The sequence below is a fragment of the Lissotriton helveticus genome, chromosome 8, assembly GCF_964261635.1.
Source record: "Lissotriton helveticus chromosome 8, aLisHel1.1, whole genome shotgun sequence".
Taxonomy (NCBI): Eukaryota; Metazoa; Chordata; class Amphibia; order Caudata; family Salamandridae; genus Lissotriton; species Lissotriton helveticus.
Window position 1 is genome coordinate 1,704,376,858 of NC_136069.1, and position 23,268 is coordinate 1,704,400,125.

The window sequence follows — 23,268 nt, forward strand, 5'->3', positions numbered from 1 at the left end:
TGCAGGCATTATTGGACAAAAAAGAGTGCAGAAACACAGAAAGAAAGTCACCAGAGTACTTTAAAAGTACCAAAAATCGAAATCAGTGTAAAACACCAACAAAAACCCTTGAAAGGGAGAGCTCAATGCTCCAGGGTCCTGCTTGCAGGAGCCGGAAAAAAGAACTGAGGCTAAGTTGGACCTGCTATGCATTCTGGGATACTGAGAGAAGGTTCTGGAAGGTTCTCTTAAAGGCACAGTATCCTAATTAAGCCACATAATGGCAGCCTATGGGGCTTGTCTGTCCAGGTTCTTCTCTCTATCATTCCTGAGGGATTTTGCTGTTAAGCAAGGGAAATCTGTACAGGCTTTGCTGTTTTGTGGATTTTATGGTGGAAATTTCTAGTTGAAGTACTGGACAGTGTAGCCTTTTGGCTGCATTATCTGTCTTTAAATTCTCTCTTAAGTGTCTATGCATTTTCTGCATTTTTTGACACTGTAAGAGATTATTTTTGATTGCTCCGGGGTCCACGCACATGGGCGGGACTATTCACTAGATTATGACTATACACAGAGATCCCCTACTACAGAACTCATAAATCTGCCCCCCAGTTTTTTAGTGCGGTCTGTAAGATCTTAAGATGAACTTTCTTGAAAAATGTTTGGTCTCCAAACCTAAATAGAAAGAAGTCATGACCTTGTGGTAAATCATGCAATAAAGCCTGGAACAGACCGCCCTGTGAAGATGCGTCTAATTTGTTAGCAAGTAACCTAAAGTTTTTAAAATGGAAGGCGTGGCAATATGCTAGTAAGTCCGGTAAGGCCAGACCTCCAATTTTTAAGCCCGTCCTCAATTTTTTCCAGGCTATCCTGGAGGATTTACAGGCCCATATAAAAGATCCAATCTTACCCTGGAGGTTGGTAATATCTTTTACCGGGAAAGATAAAGGGATGGAATTATAAAGAAAAGTCAATTTGGGGAGTATGGTCATTTTAATGAGATTAACTCGTCCATATATATTTAATGGGAGATTACCCCATCTAGTTAATGTTTTAGTGATGTCTTTAACAACTGTCTGCAGACTAATTATCGGTAAATTTTTTAGATCTTGAGTTAAATAAATTCCCAAATATCTCATCTTTTGTTTCACCCCCTGTATGGGAATATCATTGTTCCACCCCATTATCTCTGTCTTCTCCTTGTTAATCTGATAGCCTGACAGTTTTCCGAATTCCTCTGCCAGGTGGAATAGCCTAGGTATAGCTTCTGTATGGTTAGATGTATATAAGAGGAGATCATCAGCATATAGGGCAGTTTTTAACTCCAAGTTAGCCATCCTGAATGGTTGAATAACATTATCCCTTCTAATGCCACAAACAAAAGGCTCCATAAAAATGTCAAACAAAAGAGGGGATAAGGGGCAGCCCTGTCGAGTTCCTTGGGAAATGTCAAACCCGTCGGATAATACCCCGTTAACCAGTACTTTTGCCGATGGATTGTAGTACAATGATTTAATACCCTTTATAAACCCTGGGGGAAAACCAAATGCATTCATTGTGGCCCAAAGATAGTTCCAATTGACCTGATCAAAGGCCTTGGCGGCGTCAATCGCCACCAAGGCTAACGGGAGGCCTATATCTTTGGCGTAATCTATGGCTCCTATCACTTGAAAGGTTAATTCATTAAGTTGTCTCCCTGGGATAAAGCCTCTTTGATCGATGTGAATTATGGATTTTATAATCTTCGCGAGTCTGGTCGCTAAAATCCCAGAATATAATTTCATGTCTATATTTAGAAGAGAGATTGGCCTGTAAGACTCAATTCTCTTGGGGTCTTTATTGGGTTGAGCGATAAGCGTTATTGTGGCTTCAGCCCAAGTAGAGGGGATGCTGTGACCGTGGGATAATAAGTGGTTAAAAAGTGTTATAAGTATGGGTAGCAATTGTTCTATATGGTCTAAATAGAGCTCAAACGGAAGCCCATCTGAACCTGCCGCTTTGCCCCGTTTCATATTATTTAATTAGTTTAATATTTCCCCCTCCCTAATCTCACTTTCTAGAATTCTCTTATCCAGGTCAGAAACTTGCGGTAAGTTTTTCTGAGACAACCAGGTTTCTATCTCTTCTAACTTTGGATCTTTATCTTCAGTATAGAGGCTTTTCATAAAACTCCTAGCTTCATCTCTAATATCAGCGTCTTCCACAATCGGGTCTCCTGTCTCTCTCTGAGTTAAGACTTTTATATTGTTCCTGGTTCTTTCCTCTCTAGATTTCCAAGCTAGGAGAGCCCCACATTTTTCGCCATATTCGAAGTTCTTTAATTTACTAGTCTCCCATTTTTCTTTTATAATTTTCTCGTCACAGATTTTAAGCTGAAGTTGTAACTCACCAAGCTCCTTTTCTAAAACCCGGAACATTGATTCTGACCCACTGTGAATCAGTATTTTGTGAACAAACTTAATTTGCAAAATATCAACGGATTCAATAGAAATTGTTGAGCAAATTGCAACCTCTTCTACAGAATCTATTCTTCTACATCCCAATTAAAAAATCACAAACTCTAAAAAATTATGTTTTGTACTTTTCCATTTTTGAAATGAAACTATTGTACATGAAGGCCCTGGCTCTTTGTCTGGTCTAGCAGCAGAAACCACGTATTTTTCACTTATTCTTCACATTGGAAGAAGTATCTTGTGTAATCACACAGAATGTGCAGGATTTGTAAACCTGGTGTTGACCCCTCTCACTTGCCTCCACAGAGTACACCCTTTCTGAGTGCTTCTTTCCTTGTGGATTTCCCTCTGCTTTTCTTTCCATTCTATCTCTACAAAGTAAGCACAATTATTTTAACCACTTATCCTTATCAGTTTTTAATGCAGCTGCCAAGGTGAAAATACCTGCAAATTGAGCCACTAATCTGAAGTTCTTTGACCTTTCCCTGTGTGTTATCTGTGTGTTTAAATAAGTTATTATGACTTTGCTGTATTATATTTTATTACAAATTGATAAGAAACACAAACATCAGTTGAATCAATTTTTGACTGAAACATACATTTTATTTTGAAAGATCAGTGGTTGGATTATTTACAGAGGGTAAGCAAGAGGCCCCTTAAGTGCGGCCAATGATACCCCTGAGGACCAACCAGGGGCAAAGACGACCTCTGGTTCCTCAAGGGATACAGCAAAGAACCAACTCACCATCTTAGGCATTAGGGCTGGGTGGAATGTTTCATTGTGCCCGCAAAATTGGTGGAATTTGGTGACTCCGCATTAGCCTTGTAATGCGGAGTTCTGGCCAAATCGACGCGTGGCTGAAATTCTTCCTTCCAGGTTCCTGAAATAAGAGTGATTTTTGTAAAGTGGGCGGTCGCCAGCAGTCGCGGTCAGAGGTCTTCTTTTGGAGTAGATCTGCTGCCACTCGAGTAGATTTGCTGCTTCTGAAGTAGATTTACTGCCATTCAAGTAGATTTGCTGCTCCTGAAGTAGATTTGCTGCCATTCTAGTAGATTCGCTGCTTCTCGAGGAAATTTACTGCCACTAGAGTAGATTTTCTACCTAAGCGGTAGAAAAATGAACTTGAATGGACAGGACGACGCTTACCTGGGCTTGACGCCACTTCCTCCCACAGTGCTATTTCACGGCTCGCGGCACCCGCTTCGCGGGAGCCGCTCCTAGCCGGAGTCTGTGCTGTTTGTTTTGCTGCTGCTCCCAATGCCCGGGAACCACAAGGACCAGAAGCACCTGGACAACGCTTACCTGGGCTTGACGCCACTTCCTCCCTCAGTGCTATTTCACGGCTCGCGGCACCCGCTTCGCGGGAGCCGCTCCTAGCCGGAGTCTGTGCTGTTTGTTTTGCTGCTGCTCCCAATGCCCGGGAAGCACAAGGATCAGAAGCACCTGGATGAGGCTTACCTGGGCTTGACGCCACTTCCTCAGAGCAGTGCTATTTCACGGCTCGCGGCACCCGCTTCGCGGGAGCCGCTCCTAGCTGGAGTCTGTGCTGTTTGTTTTGCTGCTGCTCCCAATGCCCGGGAAGCACAAGGACCAGAAGCACCTGGACGATGCTTACCTGGGCTTGACGCCACTTCCGCCCACAGCGCTATTTCACGGATCGCGGGCGCCGCTCGTAGCCGGAGTCTGTGCTGTTTGTTTTGCTGCTGCTCCCAACGCCCGGGGACCACAAGGACCAGGAGCACCTGGACGACGCTTACCTGGGCTTGACGCCACTTCCGCCCACAGTGCCTTTTCACGGCTTGTGGTGCGTGCCAGGGCGAAGCCCGGGCCAAGGGCGGGCCTGTCTGAGCCCGTCCGAGGCCGTTTGGGGCCGGGCTGGGCCACCACTCGAACACCTAAGGACCTGTAAGCATATTTATAAATTGGACTTTGAACTATATAGCCCATTTGAAATATATTTTATTTTGTGAACATAACAGTGTGCAGTCTAAGGACAAATGGCGGCACGTGCTGGACAAGGGAGAAAGGCAGCGATTGGTTGGAGTGTTATGGGAACACTGGATAATTTTATAACTACGGCCACTACTGTATTAGAGCATGAAATAGCCCTAACAGAACGCCGTCTCTCACTAGAACCACTGTATTCTAAATGATCATCACTGGGGAGAATAACGTTAGCAGTTACACCAGAGCAATGAAGAAAAAACACCAATGATAATAATGTGAGAGACAGCGATGGCCACCAGTCACTTGAAATGATTATTTTAGCCGCGACAATTGATAGTAGTCCCATTGCTGTAATGAATGATTCCAGTGAGTCAAGCTCAGCTAACATATCGATTGAAACCGCCCCACATTCTTTGAGGAGATCCAAGTCTAAAAATCCTCAAATTGCACAGCAGCTGTTAGTCATGGGATCAAATGCAAAGGGGAAACAGGGAGGGAAGTCTCTGAAGGTAAAAAGTGTGAAAGCGATTAATAAGCATAGAATAACTAAAAACGCTGTAACACAGACCTCAACTTCATTAGAAACTATACCTCCAATGATTCCTAATCCCTTGTCCAAAACAGTGTCTGTGGATTGGGCTAAACCCTGTGCGCCTCCCCCACAATTTGCAGAGGATTTTATGGGGAAGATTGAGCATTTCTTTAAATCATTAATGTTACCCTTGCTTGAGAGGATAAAAATGATAGGTGACAGGCTAGGAAAACTCGAACACGCAACTTTAGTTAACAACGAGATAGTGAGGAAATATGCTGAGAATATTCGTAGACAAGGTCTGGTGAATCCAATTAAGGACTCGGCAAGCACAATAGCCCCATTGTTTACCCCAACACTGACTAATATACCCCCGCAGCTGACGAATGGAACCAGCCAGGATATTTTAGTTTTAGAAAATAGGACACCGAGCACATAGGGAGGGGAAGACAAGGGAAGGAGGTAGGGGGGTTGGTAAAGGCATTAAGCGACAATGGGTTGGCCAAAAAAGACAGATGCGTAGTTAAGAGAACACAAGATACTGTAAAACAAAAGAATATACTTCCATGTATTGATTTACCACCAGAGTCTTTTCCATACACTGTCGTGCTGACGGGGATCCCTGAGTTGGATGAGGGTAAATTAGAAAATGATCCCGAATTGAAAAATAAAGTAACCTTCTGGCTGAATAAGAATAGACCTATCGCGACTTACATGCATGGCGAAATCCTGCATGTCCGAAGAATAAGTTGGGTGGGCCATAGACCTAAGGACCTACCAGGCAAATGTGTTATTGTCAATTTCTATAGACAGACGGGTGGTTAGTCATATTTGTGGATTGATCAAACAAAGAGGAGTGGGTGGGATTCAAACCTTAGATTTAAGAAATTTTTATCCTCCTTTTTTATTTGCTCCATTACATTTTTATCCCCTGGGGTTGCCAGCAGGAGGAGGCACCACGGTAGCACATAATAATCAATTTAATATCCCCACCTTTAATCGTTTTGACACTCTCTATGGACGTCAGGGAGTGGATTGACTGTGTCGGGGGAATTCTAGTGCTGGTAATTTAGAACATAATCCTTCAAGAATGACATCTATGACAAAACTACCCCTAGAAGAGAAAACTGCTCACAAGTAGCCGTTAGCGTGAGAGTAGGGGTCACTGATTTTGAAGAGCCGGTTGCATTGAGGGATAGTGGTACTGAAATGAATATTTTGAGTGAAGAGCTTAATAATGTTAATCGTAATTTGAGTAGTACTACACAGGTTGATACCATCCCAAAAAAGGGCACGCAGTCAATAATGTTCTGGAATATCGCGGGCATAAAAACTAAGATGTCTAATCAAATCTGGTTGAACCTTGTCAATGAATTTGATATAGTTCGTTTGCAAGAATCCTGGGCTAAGGTTGCGCACCATTTGTGTGGTTTTAAAACTTTTTTTTCACCAGCAGTAGGCTCAGTTTTTGGTAGAGCCAAAGGGGGGCTATGCACTTATGTATCGAATCTTTTTAAATGTGTGAAAATAGAGTTTCCCATTAATAATGGACACTATCATATGGTTAAGGTACATATTAATAACGTGCTGTGTCTGCTTATTGTAAATTTTGATAACAACGCTTCGGTGGAGGTATTGAATGATATGTTAAAAGGACTGAGTGCAGATCTTAAATATATGTTAGGAGGGAAAACCAAGGAAGTCTTCTCTATCTGGGAGGCGACTTTAACTCCTCATTATGTAAAAGAGGGGAACAAGGAGTATGCGGTACATTGTTGAATAAAGAGATTAGTTTATCTCTCTTCGAACATTCTGTATGTGGGGCTCTTTTGAAAGAGATTATGTTCTTATGTTCTTGTGCGATATGGGCTTTGCAAACAAAGCTTGTCAACCGGAGGTCCCTTTTCCCCCCACATTTAATGGGAGAGGTGCATTCTCAACAATTGATTTTATTTTAACTTCGGCTAGATATAGTGAGCAGGTTATACATTTTAACACTCTAGATACTGCACTAATTAATCACTTCCCGCTAAGCATGGACATTTTTTCCGATTATGATTTTGACAAAGACAGCGTAATAAGACAGGTTGCAGATGATATTGTTCTGAACCGACAAAACGGGTATTCCCTGAAATGGACCAAAGTGGTCCTGGAAGATTTCCTTCAGAATTTAATTAGGAAATGTGAACCCAGTTTTGACGTTTGTCTGGATGGAAATGCTTCTGACTCAGCAATTATTAAAAATTTCTTAATTATAAGCACACACCTTCAGACTAGCCTGTGGGTTGGTAAGAAAAACCCTAAAGATAATGTAGCTAGCTGGTTTGATACAGCTTGCACTAAGGCTTATTCTAACCTTAAACATGCCGTAACTGATCCTGTAAGAGAATAGAATTTAATTAGGGAATTGCGAAAGGTTTACAAAAATATGTTGAAACAGAGAAAGGATACCCTGAAAAAGGAGGCATGGGAATCCTTGTGTGAGGCTTCCTTGAGTAGAGACACTGCTGCTTTCTGGAAAGCAGTCAACGCACCCTTCCTTGGTGAGAAACTTAAGGCTAGAATAGAGATAGCTATCTCGGATAGTGAATGGCTAGAGCATTATGTAGATATATATAGTGTGGCGATGCCTCTGGATCAGATTCCACCTGTTAATGTGGTGGATGAGGAGATTTTAAATAGTAATAGAAAAATGGAACTGTGTATTATTCTGAATGAAGTCATCGCGGGTATAAAAGCTAGCCTGGGAGGTATGGCCCCTTGCCCCGATGGGGTGCCAGTTGATCTGTATAAAAACAACATGGCCTTATGGGGTCCAATCCTTACGAAACTTTTTAATGCATCTTACTCGAATGGATTGTTACCCTCTTGGTTTGAGTCTATTATTGTACCTATATTTAAAAAGGGAGATAGGACAAGTTGTATCTGCTATCGCCCAATATCATTGTTAGACTCAACCATTAAGATTTTTGGGCGCGTAATTTTAAAAAGACTGCAAATATGGGCTGAAACACTCAATAATAAGTGATCTTCAATATGGTTTAAGGAACGCCTTGGCACCATTGAACAGGGTCTTAATCTGCACATTATTTTAATAAAATATACCTCTGTTAGGAGAAGTCGCATATTCTTAACTTTTGTCCACCTAACGTCGGCATTTGATTGCGTCACCCATAGTAAGCTTTGGCTTATTTTGCAAAAATTGGGTGTGGAGGAAAATATAGTTTCTTTCCTTAGGGAACTTTACATGGGAGCACGGGCCATAGTTAGATTTGGTAGGAATGGAGAATGTACTAAGCCTATCAATATCGCAAGAGGAGTACGGCAAGGTTGCGTGCTTGTTCCCTTCTTATTCACAATCTACATTAACGATCTGGAAAAAATATTACTCCGGTAGTGCAGGGACATGCCTATGAAAGCCAAAAGATCGGTCCCTGCACTACTAAACGCGGATGATGCGGTTTTGATGGCCTGGACACCCTTGGCCATGCAAAGGATGATTACATCTTTTTCCAATTTCATGACCAATTTGGATTTAAGAATTAATTGTACAAAAACGTTTTGAATGAATTGTGGTCCTGGGGCACAAAAGAAGAAGAAAGTAATGTACATTAATTCTAAACCATTGGAATTTACTCCAACTTTCCCGTACTTAGGTATACTGTTTGATCAAACTGGCCTATGGAATACAACAATAAAGACACGGAGGTTGTTGTTTTGTAAATCCATAATGGCCCTTACAAATTTTAGCAGAAAATTGGGCAAGAAACCGATTGGGGAACTTTTAACTTTATATAGAGCGACATGTGTTTCAATCGTCGCATATGGCACAGGAATATGGGGGTATGCTATTGTGAAATCATTACAGGTGGCAGAAAATTGTTTTATGAGATACCTCCTAACAGTCCCAGACAGTGTGTTTACGTATATTTGCCACGCTGAACTGGGACAACCATATATAGAGGATGATATCAAAGTCCAACCAGTACTACTGTGACATAGGGTTTGGACTAAGGAGGAGTGTGTCTTTAACCAATTGATATTGAGAGATGCGATGAATCTGGATAATGCCAGTAAAATAAGATGGTTATCATATCTAAAGATGTTTCTCTCAGAAATAGGCCACCGAGATTACTTTGATGATCCGTTAATGCTGACTCATGTGTCAAGGACAGAATTAAAGAAACTATGTATGACGGACTTGGGGGATCAAAGAACGAGCATTGAGATTAGGAAAAGTACTGTGGTTGCTCATCAATTGACAATGATCACTAGCGATACCCAGCCATATGTTAAATTACACATGAAAGATTTTGAAAGGTTTTTATTGACCCGTTTTAGATTAAACATTTTATTTAGATTCTTTAGTTTCCCCAAAATGAATGATTGGACAAAGCAACTTAGCAAATGTCCATGTGATGAATTGTCCAATCAATCGGATATGCATATATTGCTATTTTGTAAGTTTTATATTGTGCAGAGGAAAAGATGGATTGTGCCCATATTGAAGATCGTGGATTTTAATCAGTGTCGCCCTGCTTTTTTAGCCATCCAGAAACTACATAACATTCTAACTATTGCTTCTGTCTCTGCCTTTTTTAAAAATGTTTTTAGAGTACGAAAATCAATTCAAGCCTCACCGTAATATGTTACCTTTTTTTAAAGTGTAATGATGATTGTGTATATATATTTGTCTTTTTTATATTTTGTTTTTATGTTGTAATTTAAAAAAATGTACTTTTATTGTTGTTTTTCTTTTCATGCAACAACCGAATAAAGTTAATAATGAATGAATGAATGAATGAATGAATGAATGGCCAGGTGCTCTTGTGCACTTCATGGTGCCAATCATGTAGTTTTTTTCACTGCTGGTCAAGCTACTGGAACAAAATTGCAGCGTGTCATGCATATTTCCACCCATTTGTGGAGTTCTACAGAATCTTGCAAAGTTTATATGTAACTCTGCAAGTTCAGCCCACTCCTATTTGACATTAGAACAATATTGTTTGAAACAAGGCAGGGTAGGAATAAGTATGAGTGAAATTGGTGGTATACTGGGAAACTGATGCACAATTTGTGAATTTGTTATTACATGAAGTATACTTATATGGTGGTGTTTGGTTTAGCATGAATTATTTCCAATTATTTTTAGACACGGAACAGAGACTCAAGCAGAAGATATCTCACTGGGGGGATTTCTTTCCTTTCACGACTTTCAGATTAAAAGTATGCCCTCATGTGCTTCTTTCATGGGAGATACCGGCCGGTTATATTGTACACAACGCTTTCATATATTTTGTACAATACTTTGCAAACTTCATAGACACTTACACAGGATCTTAAAATGTACAATTCACAATTTCGAGCTTTTAAAGCTATACGTGCAGTAAAATGCAACACACCAAAAACACGCTAGTTTATTAAATAACCCACTTCTTAGACCACACTATGCACTAACATCCACATTGCACATGAAATGCTGAATACTTTTCACCTGTTAAAATCCGCAATATTTTTCCTGTCAAAATTTAATGAAAGGTGAGATATGTTACTCATTGAGGGGCATATGTATGAAAATCCGTGTTTACGATTCCCAAATAGCGATTTTTTGAGAATCGCTATTTGAGAATTGCAAAATAGGATGTAGTTAGAAATTCGAAATAGTTTTGCGATTTCTTAGTGTTCCTTAGTTGCGATTAGCAAATTGCAAAATCACAATTAAGGAATACCTTCCCATTCATTCCTATGGGCCAGGAGGCCCATAGGAATAAATGGGAAGTCATTCTCAATTTGCGATTCGCAATTTGCGAATTGCAATTTGAGAATAATTTCAAGGGTGCAAGTTTCATAAGGACACCCTGATGCACCCCTGAAATGAGCATGTGTGCGCATATGGCACCTTGAAAAATGGCAAAAGTGAATTTTTGAAAGAAATCGCAAATTACCACCAACTTCAAGTTGGTGGTAATTTATGATTTCTTAAGGAGAAATCGCACAACTTGGGTGCTTGTTACATAGCATTTAAGGAATCGCAATTTGCGATTCCTTAAATGCTTACGCAAAATTAAGGGATCTGCAATTTTGCGATTCCTTAAAGTTGCGATGAGAAAACAGCTTATACATCGTGTTTAGCGATTTTTTATTTGCAAACGCTGTTTTTTTGTGAATCGCAGCGTTTGCGAATAAAAAATCGCTTGATACATATGCCCCCAAGTGATTACTGGGAAAGCTAAATAACACTTAACTTGTAATTGCGACCCCTGTGCAAATAAACAGGCTATATCCTTACTGAGTGACCTCTTGGCGCACAGCATGCCCATCAATAACTAACATGTAAAAAAAGAAAATCGGGGGGGACTGATGTTAATATCCCTTTGCCAGGCCTCATGTTCTCAAAATAATATCTGTCGATCTGAGGCCAAAGAGTTTCCTTTTTTATGCAATTTTCCAAGTCTCAACACTATATAAGAGCAACACACAGCAAAGAGGTCACCCCTACAAGCATTGGCAAAGGGAGCTATTCAATGATCTGCGCCATACACTTTGACCAATTCATTCAAGTAGTCCACTTCTGCCAGCCGGGGGCTCTCCTCTTTAGGTTAGGTCTTTCAGAAATCCAACAGCTGGGACTCAACTAGCTCAACCTAAGGATTACCTTGGCAAGCATCGTACATTTGCACACTTTCGCGGATACTTCTACCACTGATGTGCTGCTTGGACCTTAAGTTATTGATTGTGAGTTGGAGATTTCCAAACCAAACCCCAGATCACAGGGTAACATTAGTTCACGCTCTAAATGCCAATGCAGATATGGCATCTTTGAAGCTACGTGCGAAGGTAACTGTTTCAGTCCTTTCTCAGTTATGACCTTCTGAGTTTCATTAACAACTACAACTGTTAACCCAGTTTTATGTGTTTCACAAGTATTTCACTGACATGACTTTCCATCTTTACTGGTTCCAGTTGATTGTCATAGTCCATCTGGACCCAAAGCATTACCCTTCCTAGAGTCCACCTTGCCTCCTCGACTGCTTTACCAGTAGAGAATCAAATGTACGAAGAAGCCTTGGCAAATTATTCAGAACAGGAGTTCACATGTATGTGAGACATGATTGGAAAACAAATACACCAACCAAGGACATTGCCCAGTGACTAACAGCTGCTTCAAAACCTTGAGGACAGTCCTGACATGGGGCCCGATGTGCAAAGCGTTTTTGAGTTCATTAATTAGACAATATGCTTTTTGTTCTAAACAAACATGAAACATGAATGGGTCATTTTCAGGTGCTCTCTCAGTCTTCCTTTCTATGTTATTTGTATGTTTTTTGGACTGATGTGTAGAAATACATTGTTCAATATTTATTCACAAGTCCTTGGCTTGTGGTGGTGTGCACTTTTGTTAAGGTTTGTCTGTTAGTGTGTAGGTAGCATGGTATTTTATAACAAGGATGTATCTATTAATTATAATTATCGTACTCCTTTGTTGTTTATTAGGATTCTAACTTTACATTGTAGCGTGTCATTCATTCTATTGGTGCACTATGCAAATCAACATAACATAACATAACTTATTTTAGGTTTATTGAGGGTGAGTGATTGCCCTGTTCTTAGTTGTTGGTTGCTTTGTTCTTTTTGTAGGGCTACCCTGAATTTGAGTGTAGGTTGGGTTCTCCCGAGAGTGGCTTGAAAGGCATTCCTCCATTCATCTACTGTGTTGTTGCTTTTGACTTCTTGAGCCCTGGTGCTGTCATAGACATTCCACCATGGCATTTGGAATTTGGGTTCTGTAAATTAGTCCAATAGACAACTTAGTTTGTGTTCCATCATTGGACCTCTAATAAGAAGGTTGTAGTGATTAGCTACCTTTGTTAGAGGGACATAGGCGAGTGTTATTAGTTTCTTTACTACAAAGGCACACTGCCTGTTTGTTGCATATGCTAGACTTGATGCATATTTCTGGAGATATCTCCAAGTGCTTTGATTAAAATGGTAGCAAACATCTTGAATGGCTGTGTGGGTACAGTTTAAGTATTGTTTATACCATAGTGTGTTCAAAGTCTATTCATATTTTACAATGTTACATGTGGGAGTAGTTGTTTGTTTTAGTTTTCATGAGGTTTAGTAGTTTATAATAAGTGACACTTTGTTTATTAGGTAGCAAGGCGTACATGAGGGGTATATTAGTGTTTTGTTATTTATCATGCATGATATAGAACTGAGTGAATGGTTTAGGACATATTTAGAATGTTATGTCCAAAATCTATTTTTTGATATTGGCTTAGGCTTAATAAGTTATTTGCTGTAGCAAATATAATAATGCATTTTTCATTATTTAGGTTCTCATGTGGAATGAAGGGTTTATCATTAAGTGCGGTCATTAAGCGGGACAGCAGGAGTGTCACCGTTGCGTTTTTTATCTCTTAAACATTTTAAAGTTGTTATATCTGGTAGCTCTCTTGAGATTTGTACAAATACTTTAGGGATATTTTTAGAGATGTATATTTTAGGAGATTGGCTGTGGGTTCTTGCGGACTAGTGTTTCTTGTTTTAAATCTTGAAACACAGAACATACTTCAATTTGGGTGACATTTGGGTGTGGTTGTGTTCTCTCATGTTAATAACATCCCTTTTTTGCAGTAGCCCTCCCATAACGGGAACTACAGTAGTATGTTGTACATTTCTAGTTAACATTTCAGTGCTTGTGCTCTCTTGGCTGTGGCAAGTGTTGAACTGTTCTGTGACTCTTACGTGGTATTTTTAATTAAGTTCCTATTATTATTGGATAGCTTGCTTTATGGTTGTTTTAACTGGTTAATGTTAATTTAGTTGGATTTTTTTGCATCATCTGTTGCCTTGTACGGTGGACGCTAATTAGTGTTAATGGTGAAGGCTAACTAGTATTTATGTGTTATTGTGTTATTTTGGATGCAAGTTTTTGTTACATTTTGTTTAGTAATGTTTACGCTTTATATTGCATCAATAGTTGAAAGTATCTTTTGTTTGCTTATTTTTTTATCATTTGCAATGTATTTAAAGAATTTTTTATATGTATTTTGAGGGTATTTTTTTGTTATGAAATTTAAATAATATAGCTAGATTATTTATGGATTTATGTACTCCTTAATTTTGTGGGTTGTTTTAATTAAAATAGTTATTATATTAGTTAGTCATATTGTCTTTATTTTTTGTGCTATTAGTTTAGATATTATTTTGTGTTTCGATATTTTTGATCTTTCAAATATTTATTTTGTTTGTAAGAATATTTTTGTTTAGGATATTTGTTGTTTCGATATTAGTTGAAATGGACATTTTTAGCTGCAATATTTTAGTCATCTATATATATGTTGTTGGTAATTAAGTAGAGGATGGCAATATTTTTTGTAAATTGTATTTTTTTCAGATATTTTTGTGAATCGATATTGTTTTCAACAATTTGGTCATTGATCCCAAATTTGTTACCTACAACATTGTAAGTCTCTAAGTAGTTCCTTATCACATTGTTCAAGGTGCCTTAGTTCTGACAATGTGACATAATATAAACATGTTCTATTGGAAATGTGCATTTATGTATTGATAGATTAGCATGCCCTTGAAAGTAGGTTCACGTTTTTCCTAAACTTTATCTGACCTATGCTACTGACAAAAGTGTGCTTGCGTCACTAACATTACTTAAAGTTACTGAGATTAGAAGTGTTGAAAATGGTCTCTTATCTGGGTCTTTGATAAGATTTTTATCTCTTATCTCACTCAAACCTTCTTATCAGGCTGTGAAGGTTGTGTGAGGGGCACCCACAGCAGTATATTAGGGACCCTCTTGACTTTGCCCTTCACAGCTGAAAGCCTGAGTCTTAGATTCATTCTGATACTTTGGACAGAAGTAAGAACCATGAAGTGGCTGCTGCTCCTGGGGCTGGTGGCCCTCTCTGAGTGTGTAGTCAGGTGAGTAGTTACGAAAAAGCTTATTTTAGCAGAGGGTTCTGCATGAGAAAGATTGAGGTATTTATTCTCAAAGCACAGACTGAAAACTGTGTCACAGAGACTGGAGGACTGAAATAAAGGGGGTCTCAGAAGTTGTTCAACTAAGGGCACATTGAAAGGGAGTTTGGCCTAGACTGTGCTGTGACATTTCCATATTGCTGATCAGATATCCATGAAATGTGTAGGGTGTGAATACTTATGTTGTATATATGAAATATTTTCAGTATATCAATTCATAACATACTTTTTTTGCTACTTCTAAGCAGTTTCAGTAGCAAATGCTACTATTTCATTTTAATTGTTGTCATATGAGGATTGATCATACTTGGACGAACATGTGGCATAGTTGGTCTTTTGCATTTAACACTCCAGGGCTCAGATTTACTAACAATCATGCAACGTGGCACAGCAAGTAAAGTTCTTGGACTGCGTTACGCGAACAAGAAACAGCAGAGCTGTTCCATATCTACCAAGATGTGGTGCTGCTCTGCTCTGCACTTTTAGCTGCAGATACAGACACCCTTGCACCACAGTGCAAAGTTGCATGTGTTGTGGTGAGCATTGATTTTGCACAGGAAGGGGTCCCTTCCAGCACAAATGAAAAGTGGAAAAAAAAGATAAATGAAAACATTTCTCCTTGTTACACCTGCATCTGGGAGCACAGGATATTGGCACACACCTCTGTCTGCAATGTTTTTTTACATGAGGATGTGTCAGCACCCATGGTTGGTTGCATGGCAACACTCATGCACCCCCCATGGAATGCCACCTTGACCCAAACTACTTCAAGGAAGTGAAAGGCTCAGCTTTGCGTTACTTTTGATTATCATCCAAAGCAAATCACAATGTGTGTGGAATTGTAAATCCCACACTACACTTTGTGGCAGGTTTGTTTTTCAAAAATAGCACAAACTAGAAGCAGTGCAGTGATATACAGAGTTGGTTGGTTTACAAAAACACTTGCCAGCCAGAGCCCGACAGCGGAGATAGAGTGTATGGTGATATTTCTTGTGTACTTACCAGGCAGCAATTCATATTGTAGAATATAATTAATGAAAAAAGTATATGAATGAAACCTTTGCATTTCTGAAACGTGCCCTAACTAGTGAGTTTTGGGAATAGTGATTATTAGTACAGCTCTGGATTTGGGGTTACCCATATTATCATTATTCTAAATATGGGCCGATATGTCGGCCACATGCATGTGTCTCACTGGGTCATCTTGCCAGCCCATGATTTATCAGGCACAGAGAGCACCCATTGTGAAATGTGGTGCAGTCCTGCATATGTAGGACCCATGCTTCCCAAACATAGAGCAATTAGATCCTGTTTACTTTATATTTACACTCTTGTGGAGATCACAGTGTTGTCAGCTAGTTATCAGCTGTCCCAGCAGGGGCTTTATCAACAAACCAGACCTAGTGTGACTTAAAAGAGGTCTGCTTTTATGGTCACCATTGCTGGAAGGCTTGTCTTGCTTACTCTTTAGGAGATCCTTCCCTAGGACTCATATCCCATTAAACACTGGACCGGTGAGTGAAGTGGGAGCCCCAGATACCCTCTGAAGCACTAAGTGCCTGTTTTAATTTCTGAGGCCCATTCCTCCTTCAAGGACCTGATGGTCACGTATTTAGATACAAGTCTTCATCTCTTGGTTCACATAGTCAGAGGAGGCAGCATCCTCGGCTCCGAGCAGGCACCTCCCCACTGCTGAACGCTCATGGTTGTGAGGGTGAGGGGCGTGGACCTGGCCATGCTAAAGGCATGGATCCTCAATAAATCAATCAATCAGGATTTGTAGAGTGCGGCAAATCACCCGTGAGGGTCATCGGCCACTACTATGCTAGGTGCTTCGTAGTGATCTGTTCATTCGACCAGCCAGGTCTTGAGTCCTTTCCTGAATTGCTTTAGCGTTGGGGAGGTGCAGGGGAAGGTTGTTCTAGAGATTGGCCACCAGGTGTGAGAAGGAGCGTCCTTCGCTGTTGGCTCAATGTATCCGGGGACAAAGCGTCCTCCATTGTTGGCTCGTGGGTCCGGAGAGTGTCCATGAGGAAGAGGGAGGCGGAATGTAGATGTCTGTTTATGTACTTTGGTCCCTCGTTGTGCACGGCCTTGTATGCGTGGATCACCATCTTGAATCTCCTCACATCTATATACTTGCTGATGCCCACGAACATACTGTTCCAACTATGGAAACACTTGTGAATTTAAACCTAATAAAGACAGAGAGAGGGTGTGTAGGGAGCACCCCCATATTTCATGTGATGTGGGGGCAGACAGCATCACAAGGGGAAACATTCTGGCTCTTCAGAAACCTTGCACCTGTATGAAGGCATAAACTACAGGACTTTACAGGGGCCAGGAGGAGAGTTCTTTGAACCCGAGTCTGACTGACTGTCCCAGGGGCACTCAGAGGATGTTTAAAAATCACCAATCCCCTAAAGTCTATTCTGAATGTAGGAAGAGAGCTGCATGAGTAGATTGGAAAGCTTCAGCAGGACTTTGAAACAAAGGAACTGATTTACAAAGAAGACACTGTTGAAATACTTTGTGTGGCCCATCGCCTCTGTACCCTGCACTGCTGATCTGAGCTGAGGAAGGGGCTTTGTGTGGCCCATCTCCCCTGCACCCTGCACTGCTGATCTAAGAAGAGGAAGGTGCTTTGTGTGGCCCATCTCCCCTGTACCCCTGCACTGCTGATCATAGCAGGGGAAGGTGCTTTGTGTGGCCCATCGCCCCAGTACCTCTGCACTGCTGAGCTGAGCTGAGGATGGTGCTTTGTTTGTCCCATGACCCCTGTCTCCCTGGACTGCTTATCTGAACAGAGGAAGGTGCTTTGTGTGGCCCATATACTACATCAAAATGTCTTTGAGTATTTGTCAATGACATGGATTTTTCCACCTTGTGGTTCCAAGTGATACTATCATGAACCCTCACCTCACTCTTGACCCCTATCTAATGTCACTTGAAACCCTTGATGGAAAACAACCCTGTTTTTCACAGAGATCCTTGCACCTATATATGCCCGTCACTTTATAAATGCAATCCTGTCCTTCCTCAGGTTGAAGCTCAATGCCTGTTCTGCTCCTGCCCTCTCTGTCTTCTACTTACTGTGTTTTCCTTCCCTTCAGGGTCCCTCTGACCAAAGGGAAATCCCTCCGGGATCATCTGAGGGAAGAGGGCAAGCTGAGCGATTACTTGAAGACGTACGAAGAAGAAGCGGCCAGTAAATTCTCACAGACCGAGGACGCTGTGGTCACCTATGAGTCAATGAGGAATTTCTTGGATGTGAGTAAAAGAGCCCTTTTCAGCCACAAAAACCCTTCCTTATGAGGACTGTCTGCAACCTGCCATGATTGCAGGCATGAATTTGTTTTGTTGTGGATCCTGTGAGCTGTAGTGTCTGCCCATGGACAATCAAAGGCCCAGAGGGCTCTCCGATCTATCTTTGGGAAGGAGATGAGGTTTGAGTTGATTTACTTGACTGTCCATTGTACCCTTGTGTATAGGAGGCTGTAAATATAATCTCTAGGACCAGATGGATGTGTGGTGTGTCTGTGTGTGATGGGTGTGTGATGGATGGGTGGTGGGGTGTGGTGGGTGTGCAGTGTGTGTGTGTGTGTGTGTGGTAGGGGTGTGGGAAGTGCGTGGTGGGTGTTTGGTGGGGTGGAGGTGTGGTGGGGTGGATGTGTGGTGGGTGGTCAATGATGGTGCAGACTACATTTGTAACACATCTGCATGAAAAGTGACATTACCTCCATGTGTGGCTGCTCACTTATCTTTTGGATCATAAGACTCTGTACTTCCATGAATGTAGGGTACCTCTCTGGTATTTTGTTTCTGACAGGCTTAGAGCACAGAGGTTGAAAACTGATGTGATGCAAGCCAAAGTCTGCTTGGAGTTTGGGTGCAGTCGAAGTCAGAATGAACCCACAGGAATGGGGAAGCAAAAGGCAGCATGTCTGCACTAACGTAAGGGTGAAAAAATATATATATATATTCCAACATGTGTGGGCGCTGGTGAGGATGTACAGCACTGCTCATGTGTTCCATCAGGTGTGTGCACACAGCACTGCTCATGTGTTCCACCAGGTGTGTGCACGTAGCACTGCTCATGTGTTCCACCAGCTGTGTGAACGCAGCACTGCACATGAGTTCCACCAGGTGTAAGTACGCAGCACTGCACATGTGTTCCACCAGGTGTGGGCACGCAGCACCTGCTCATGAGTTCCACCAGGTGTGGGCATACATCACCTGATCATGAGTTCCACCAGGTGTGGGCACGCAGCACCTGCTCATGAGTTACACCAGGTGTGTGCATACAGCACCTGCTCATGAGTACCACCAGGTGTGTGCACACAGCACTGCTCTTGAGTTCCACCAGCTGTGGGCATGCAGCACTGCTAATGTGTTCCAGCAGGTGTGGGCACACAGCACTGCTCATGAGTTCCACCAGGTGTGGGCATACAGCACCTGCTCATGAGTTCCACCAGGTGTGTGCACACAGCACTGCTCATGAGTTCCACCAGGTGTGGGCATACAGCACCTGCTCATGAGTTCCACCAGGTGTGTGCACACAGCACTGCTCATGAGTTCCACCAGGTGTGGGCATACAGCACCTGCTCATGAGTTCCACCAGGTGTGTGCACACAGCACCTGCTCATGAGTTCCACCAGGTGTGTGCACACAGCACTGCTCATGAGTTCCACCCGGTGTGGGCATACAGCACCTGCTCATGAGTTCCACCAGGTGTGGGCACACATCACTGCTCATGAGTTCCACCAGGTGTGGGCATACAGCACCTGCTCATAAGTTCCACCAGGTGTTGGCACACATCACTGCTCATGAGTTCCACCAGGTGTGGGCACACATCACTGCTCATGAGTTCCACCAGGTGTGTGCATGCAGCACTGCTCATGAGTTCCACCCGGTGTGGGCATACCGCACTGTTCAGGCACCAGATCCTCCTTTGTTTTCTTGTTTGGTAGCGCTGCTTCTGTGTTGACGCGCTGTATTCTAAGGATATTGAATTTCCTCTTTCCTATGAGTAGCATTGTTCACATACCCTCCTCCTTTTTACTTATCGTGTCTGACATTGAAACCTAACTGTGGAATCGGCTCTAAGGAAGAGCGTGTGCATGGTATGTTATTCTCTCAAAGAGCATACAATGCTGCATTAGGTGGACCGTGGTGTCATCAGGCTTCAGTACACTCTATACACAAATGTAGGGGATCATTTATGGGAAAGTCTACCAGTGAAGTGCAGCAAATGACCTTTCTACACTGCCTGACAGGGAAAGGACAGGAATACGCTCTATTTAGGACAATGCTGCACAATCCTGTCCTTTCCCTTCTGCTTGCACCCTTTTGGCAGTCTAGTGCCAACGCAGGCGCCCGTGCACTATAGTGCCATGGTGCCTGCATTGCATGCAGGTTTGTTTCTGGGCAGAAAGGGACACTTTGCTGCCGAAAAACAATCCTCCGAGGCAAATTCACATTTCTATGTGTGCTGCAGAATACAGCACAAATATAACGAGGAAGAACCTGGGAGAAATAGAGATATTTTTCCTTGTTTTTGCTCCCCTGGAAAGATGTGGGAGTTTTGCATATCCCACAATTTACGAGTTCTTGTAAGTCTAGGAATGCATCAAAATCCTTGGGAAATGTGTGGGAACACACGCAACACCCACGGAAAGCCTCCCGAAGTCAGAGTAATTCAATACAGCGATTCGGGCTGGTTGCATTACTCCAGATTTTTGGAGCCACTCAGAGCCACACAAAGGGGCTTTGCATGCTTCAAAAATCTGTCTTAAATTTTGCATCGCTCTTGCACCACATTACATGGTGCAAGAGCGAAGCAAACAGGTTGATAAATAGGCCCAGTGTATTCTTTTTAGTTGCTGTTTTTGTAAAGAGCGACTTCCTGGCCTCAAATTGTATGCATACATTGCATTTATGTCCTTCCTTCATGTTGGCTCTTCTCCATTTGCAGCCGCCTCTAACAAAAGGTAGTGGGCGGTGGGTGGAGTGTGGGGAGGTAGGGCAAAGGGGGGGATTTTGGGTTAATAATAATTTTTAAAAAGTACCTGGCGCCTCCTGCATTGCGTTGCTCCTGCTGCCCTTTTCCAGGGTCCCAGCAGCCCCTTGGACAGACCCCCAGCCAATCTCTGTGCTGTAGAGCACTGCTGGGATTGGCCTGAGTGGGCTGAAAAGACATCCTGCACAGACCAGGTAGTATGTGGGGGTTTCTCCAGCCCGGCAGCTAAATGCATCCGGGCTGGAGAAACCTAAGTGTGCATGTGTGTTTTGGTGGGCCTGAGACGGCCAGCCAAACACACATGAACACTACCGGAGTGAACAAGCACTCCTCTTCCACCCTTCCATTTCTGCCCCTCCATGCACACGCTGGCGAACGAAAAATAAAACCATGCCAAAAGCATTGTGTTATTTTTCGTTTGCTGGCTCTGCCCCAGGCAGGGGGGCGACCTTAATCCGCCTTTGTGCAGGAGCCGCCACTGCTCTTCGGTGCAGTAACCCTCCATAATGACCCTTAGAAAATCTGTATTAAGTATAATTTTCTTTGTGATGGGGCTATTACTCACAGATGTATTAAAACATAATTTAAGCCTGAGTGTTAACATCACCTCTAGACACAGTTCAGACTGTGTGGACATGCCAGCCTGCAGAGGAAACCCACCTCAATCACACATCTTGCAATATTAAGTTTGGGTTTAGTGCGAGGACACTAAACGTTCCAAGGAAAAGGGCAACCTATGCCTATGGGTCACAAGTAAACCCCCAGACATTGGTCACTCTCAGGGGGTGCATGCAGGTACAGAGTGCCTCCACCAGAGAAACAAACATCTCTAATAAGAAGCATTTTGATGCACTAATACCTGTTTGTGCTGACCTCACACTTGAGGATTGTCCGCCATGGAATATGAGGCATAGGGACATCCCCTGGAAATGTACTATCTGCCAGTGTTATGTGAATGGTGATGGGGATGTTGTGAGCCTCAGAATGTGGAGACTTTACTTAAGGATACGAGGAAACCTCATTTGAGTATATTTAAAACTTTTAGAACTAAGTGTGAACCGACGACTTTGGCTGTTTGACCTCAATTTGGCAGCCTGCTGCGCCGTTTCAACCCGGCCCGGAGACACCGATGCCTGATTTCCCTGTCCGTCCATCCTGGAACTGCTCCCTATTGCTACCTTGCCTCATTGCTCTTCTGACTGGGGCTGCCACTCTATCCTGACCGGTACTCAGCTACCCGTTGAGGGTTGTTTTCTCTGCAGCTTCTACAATGTGGCCTACAATACCCTTGTGAGCCTGCGACTTTAAAATTGAACCGCAGCCTCGCTCGGCAGTCCGACACCGAGCGTACGGATGACTTTGACTGTCCCTAGGGCTGTCTCCTCACCCTGATTTAATTTGTAGCCCTGCCTAGCTTTTTGGGGATTTTCCAAAATCTATAATTATAAGCACTGGCCATTAATCTTATTGTTTTTGCTAACTCTGTAGCAACCAGTCGTATACTATGTGTCTCGCAAGTTTAAAACCATGACTTATATGTAGCAGCCTATCTTATACTGTGTGTTATGCAAGTTTAAACAACTACCTATATGTAGCAGCCTGTCTTGTACTATGTGTTATGATAGTTGAATACTAGGTGTCATACAAGTTTAAAACCACAACTTATATGCAGCCGCTTGTCTTATACTGTATGTTATGATAACTGAAAATAATGACTTGCATGTAGCAGCCTATTTTATACTTTGTGTTATGCAAGCTTATAACAACGACTTATATGCAGCAGTCGGTCTTATACTGTGTGTCATGCTAGTTTAAAATAAGTATTTAAATGTAGCAGCCTATCTTATACTGTATGTTATGCTAGTTTAAAATATTGACCTACATGTAGCAGTCTGTCTCTTAATGTGTGCTGCTCAAGTTTAAAACAACAACTTACATGTAGCAACCTGTCGTATATTGTATGTTAGGCTAGTTTAAAATAACCTCTTACATGTAGTAGCCTTGTCTTATATTGTGTGTTATTCCAAGTTTTAAAAAAACGACTTACTTGTTCACTTATCCCCCCAATAGCTACTCGACCCTTACGTCTGCTCTCTACCTCACACCCCTAACTCTGAACTCCCTCTCTCACCTTCTCGCCGCCTGCCCCTCCACCTTCAACTCAGCGACCTAACGTGCCCCCCCTAAATCACCCCCTCACCCCCGAGGCTCTACCCTAATCAGACATGGCCCCAACTCATGGTCAATTACTTATCTTCCTAATCTCTCAAAAAATGCTTAGAATTGTTTTAAACATAAATTGCTAATTCAGCATCCTAAAACACTCATTGTATAGAACAAC

At 42.1% G+C, this 23,268-nt stretch overlaps 1 protein-coding gene across 1 annotated transcript in view; it reads left to right on the forward strand.

Moving 5' to 3' along the window:
* Nucleotides 1-14,754: 14,754 nt before the first annotated feature.
* The window catches only part of LOC144772155 (pepsin A-like), an 81,217-nt gene continuing 72,703 nt past the window's right edge, over nucleotides 14,755-23,268 (forward strand). Inside the window, exons 1-2 of the mRNA XM_078656303.1 lie at nucleotides 14,755-14,851; nucleotides 18,022-18,178. Coding sequence (XP_078512429.1) covers nucleotides 14,799-14,851; nucleotides 18,022-18,178 — 210 coding nt within the window. The 5' untranslated portion in view covers nucleotides 14,755-14,798. The remainder of the gene's footprint in view (nucleotides 14,852-18,021; nucleotides 18,179-23,268) is intronic.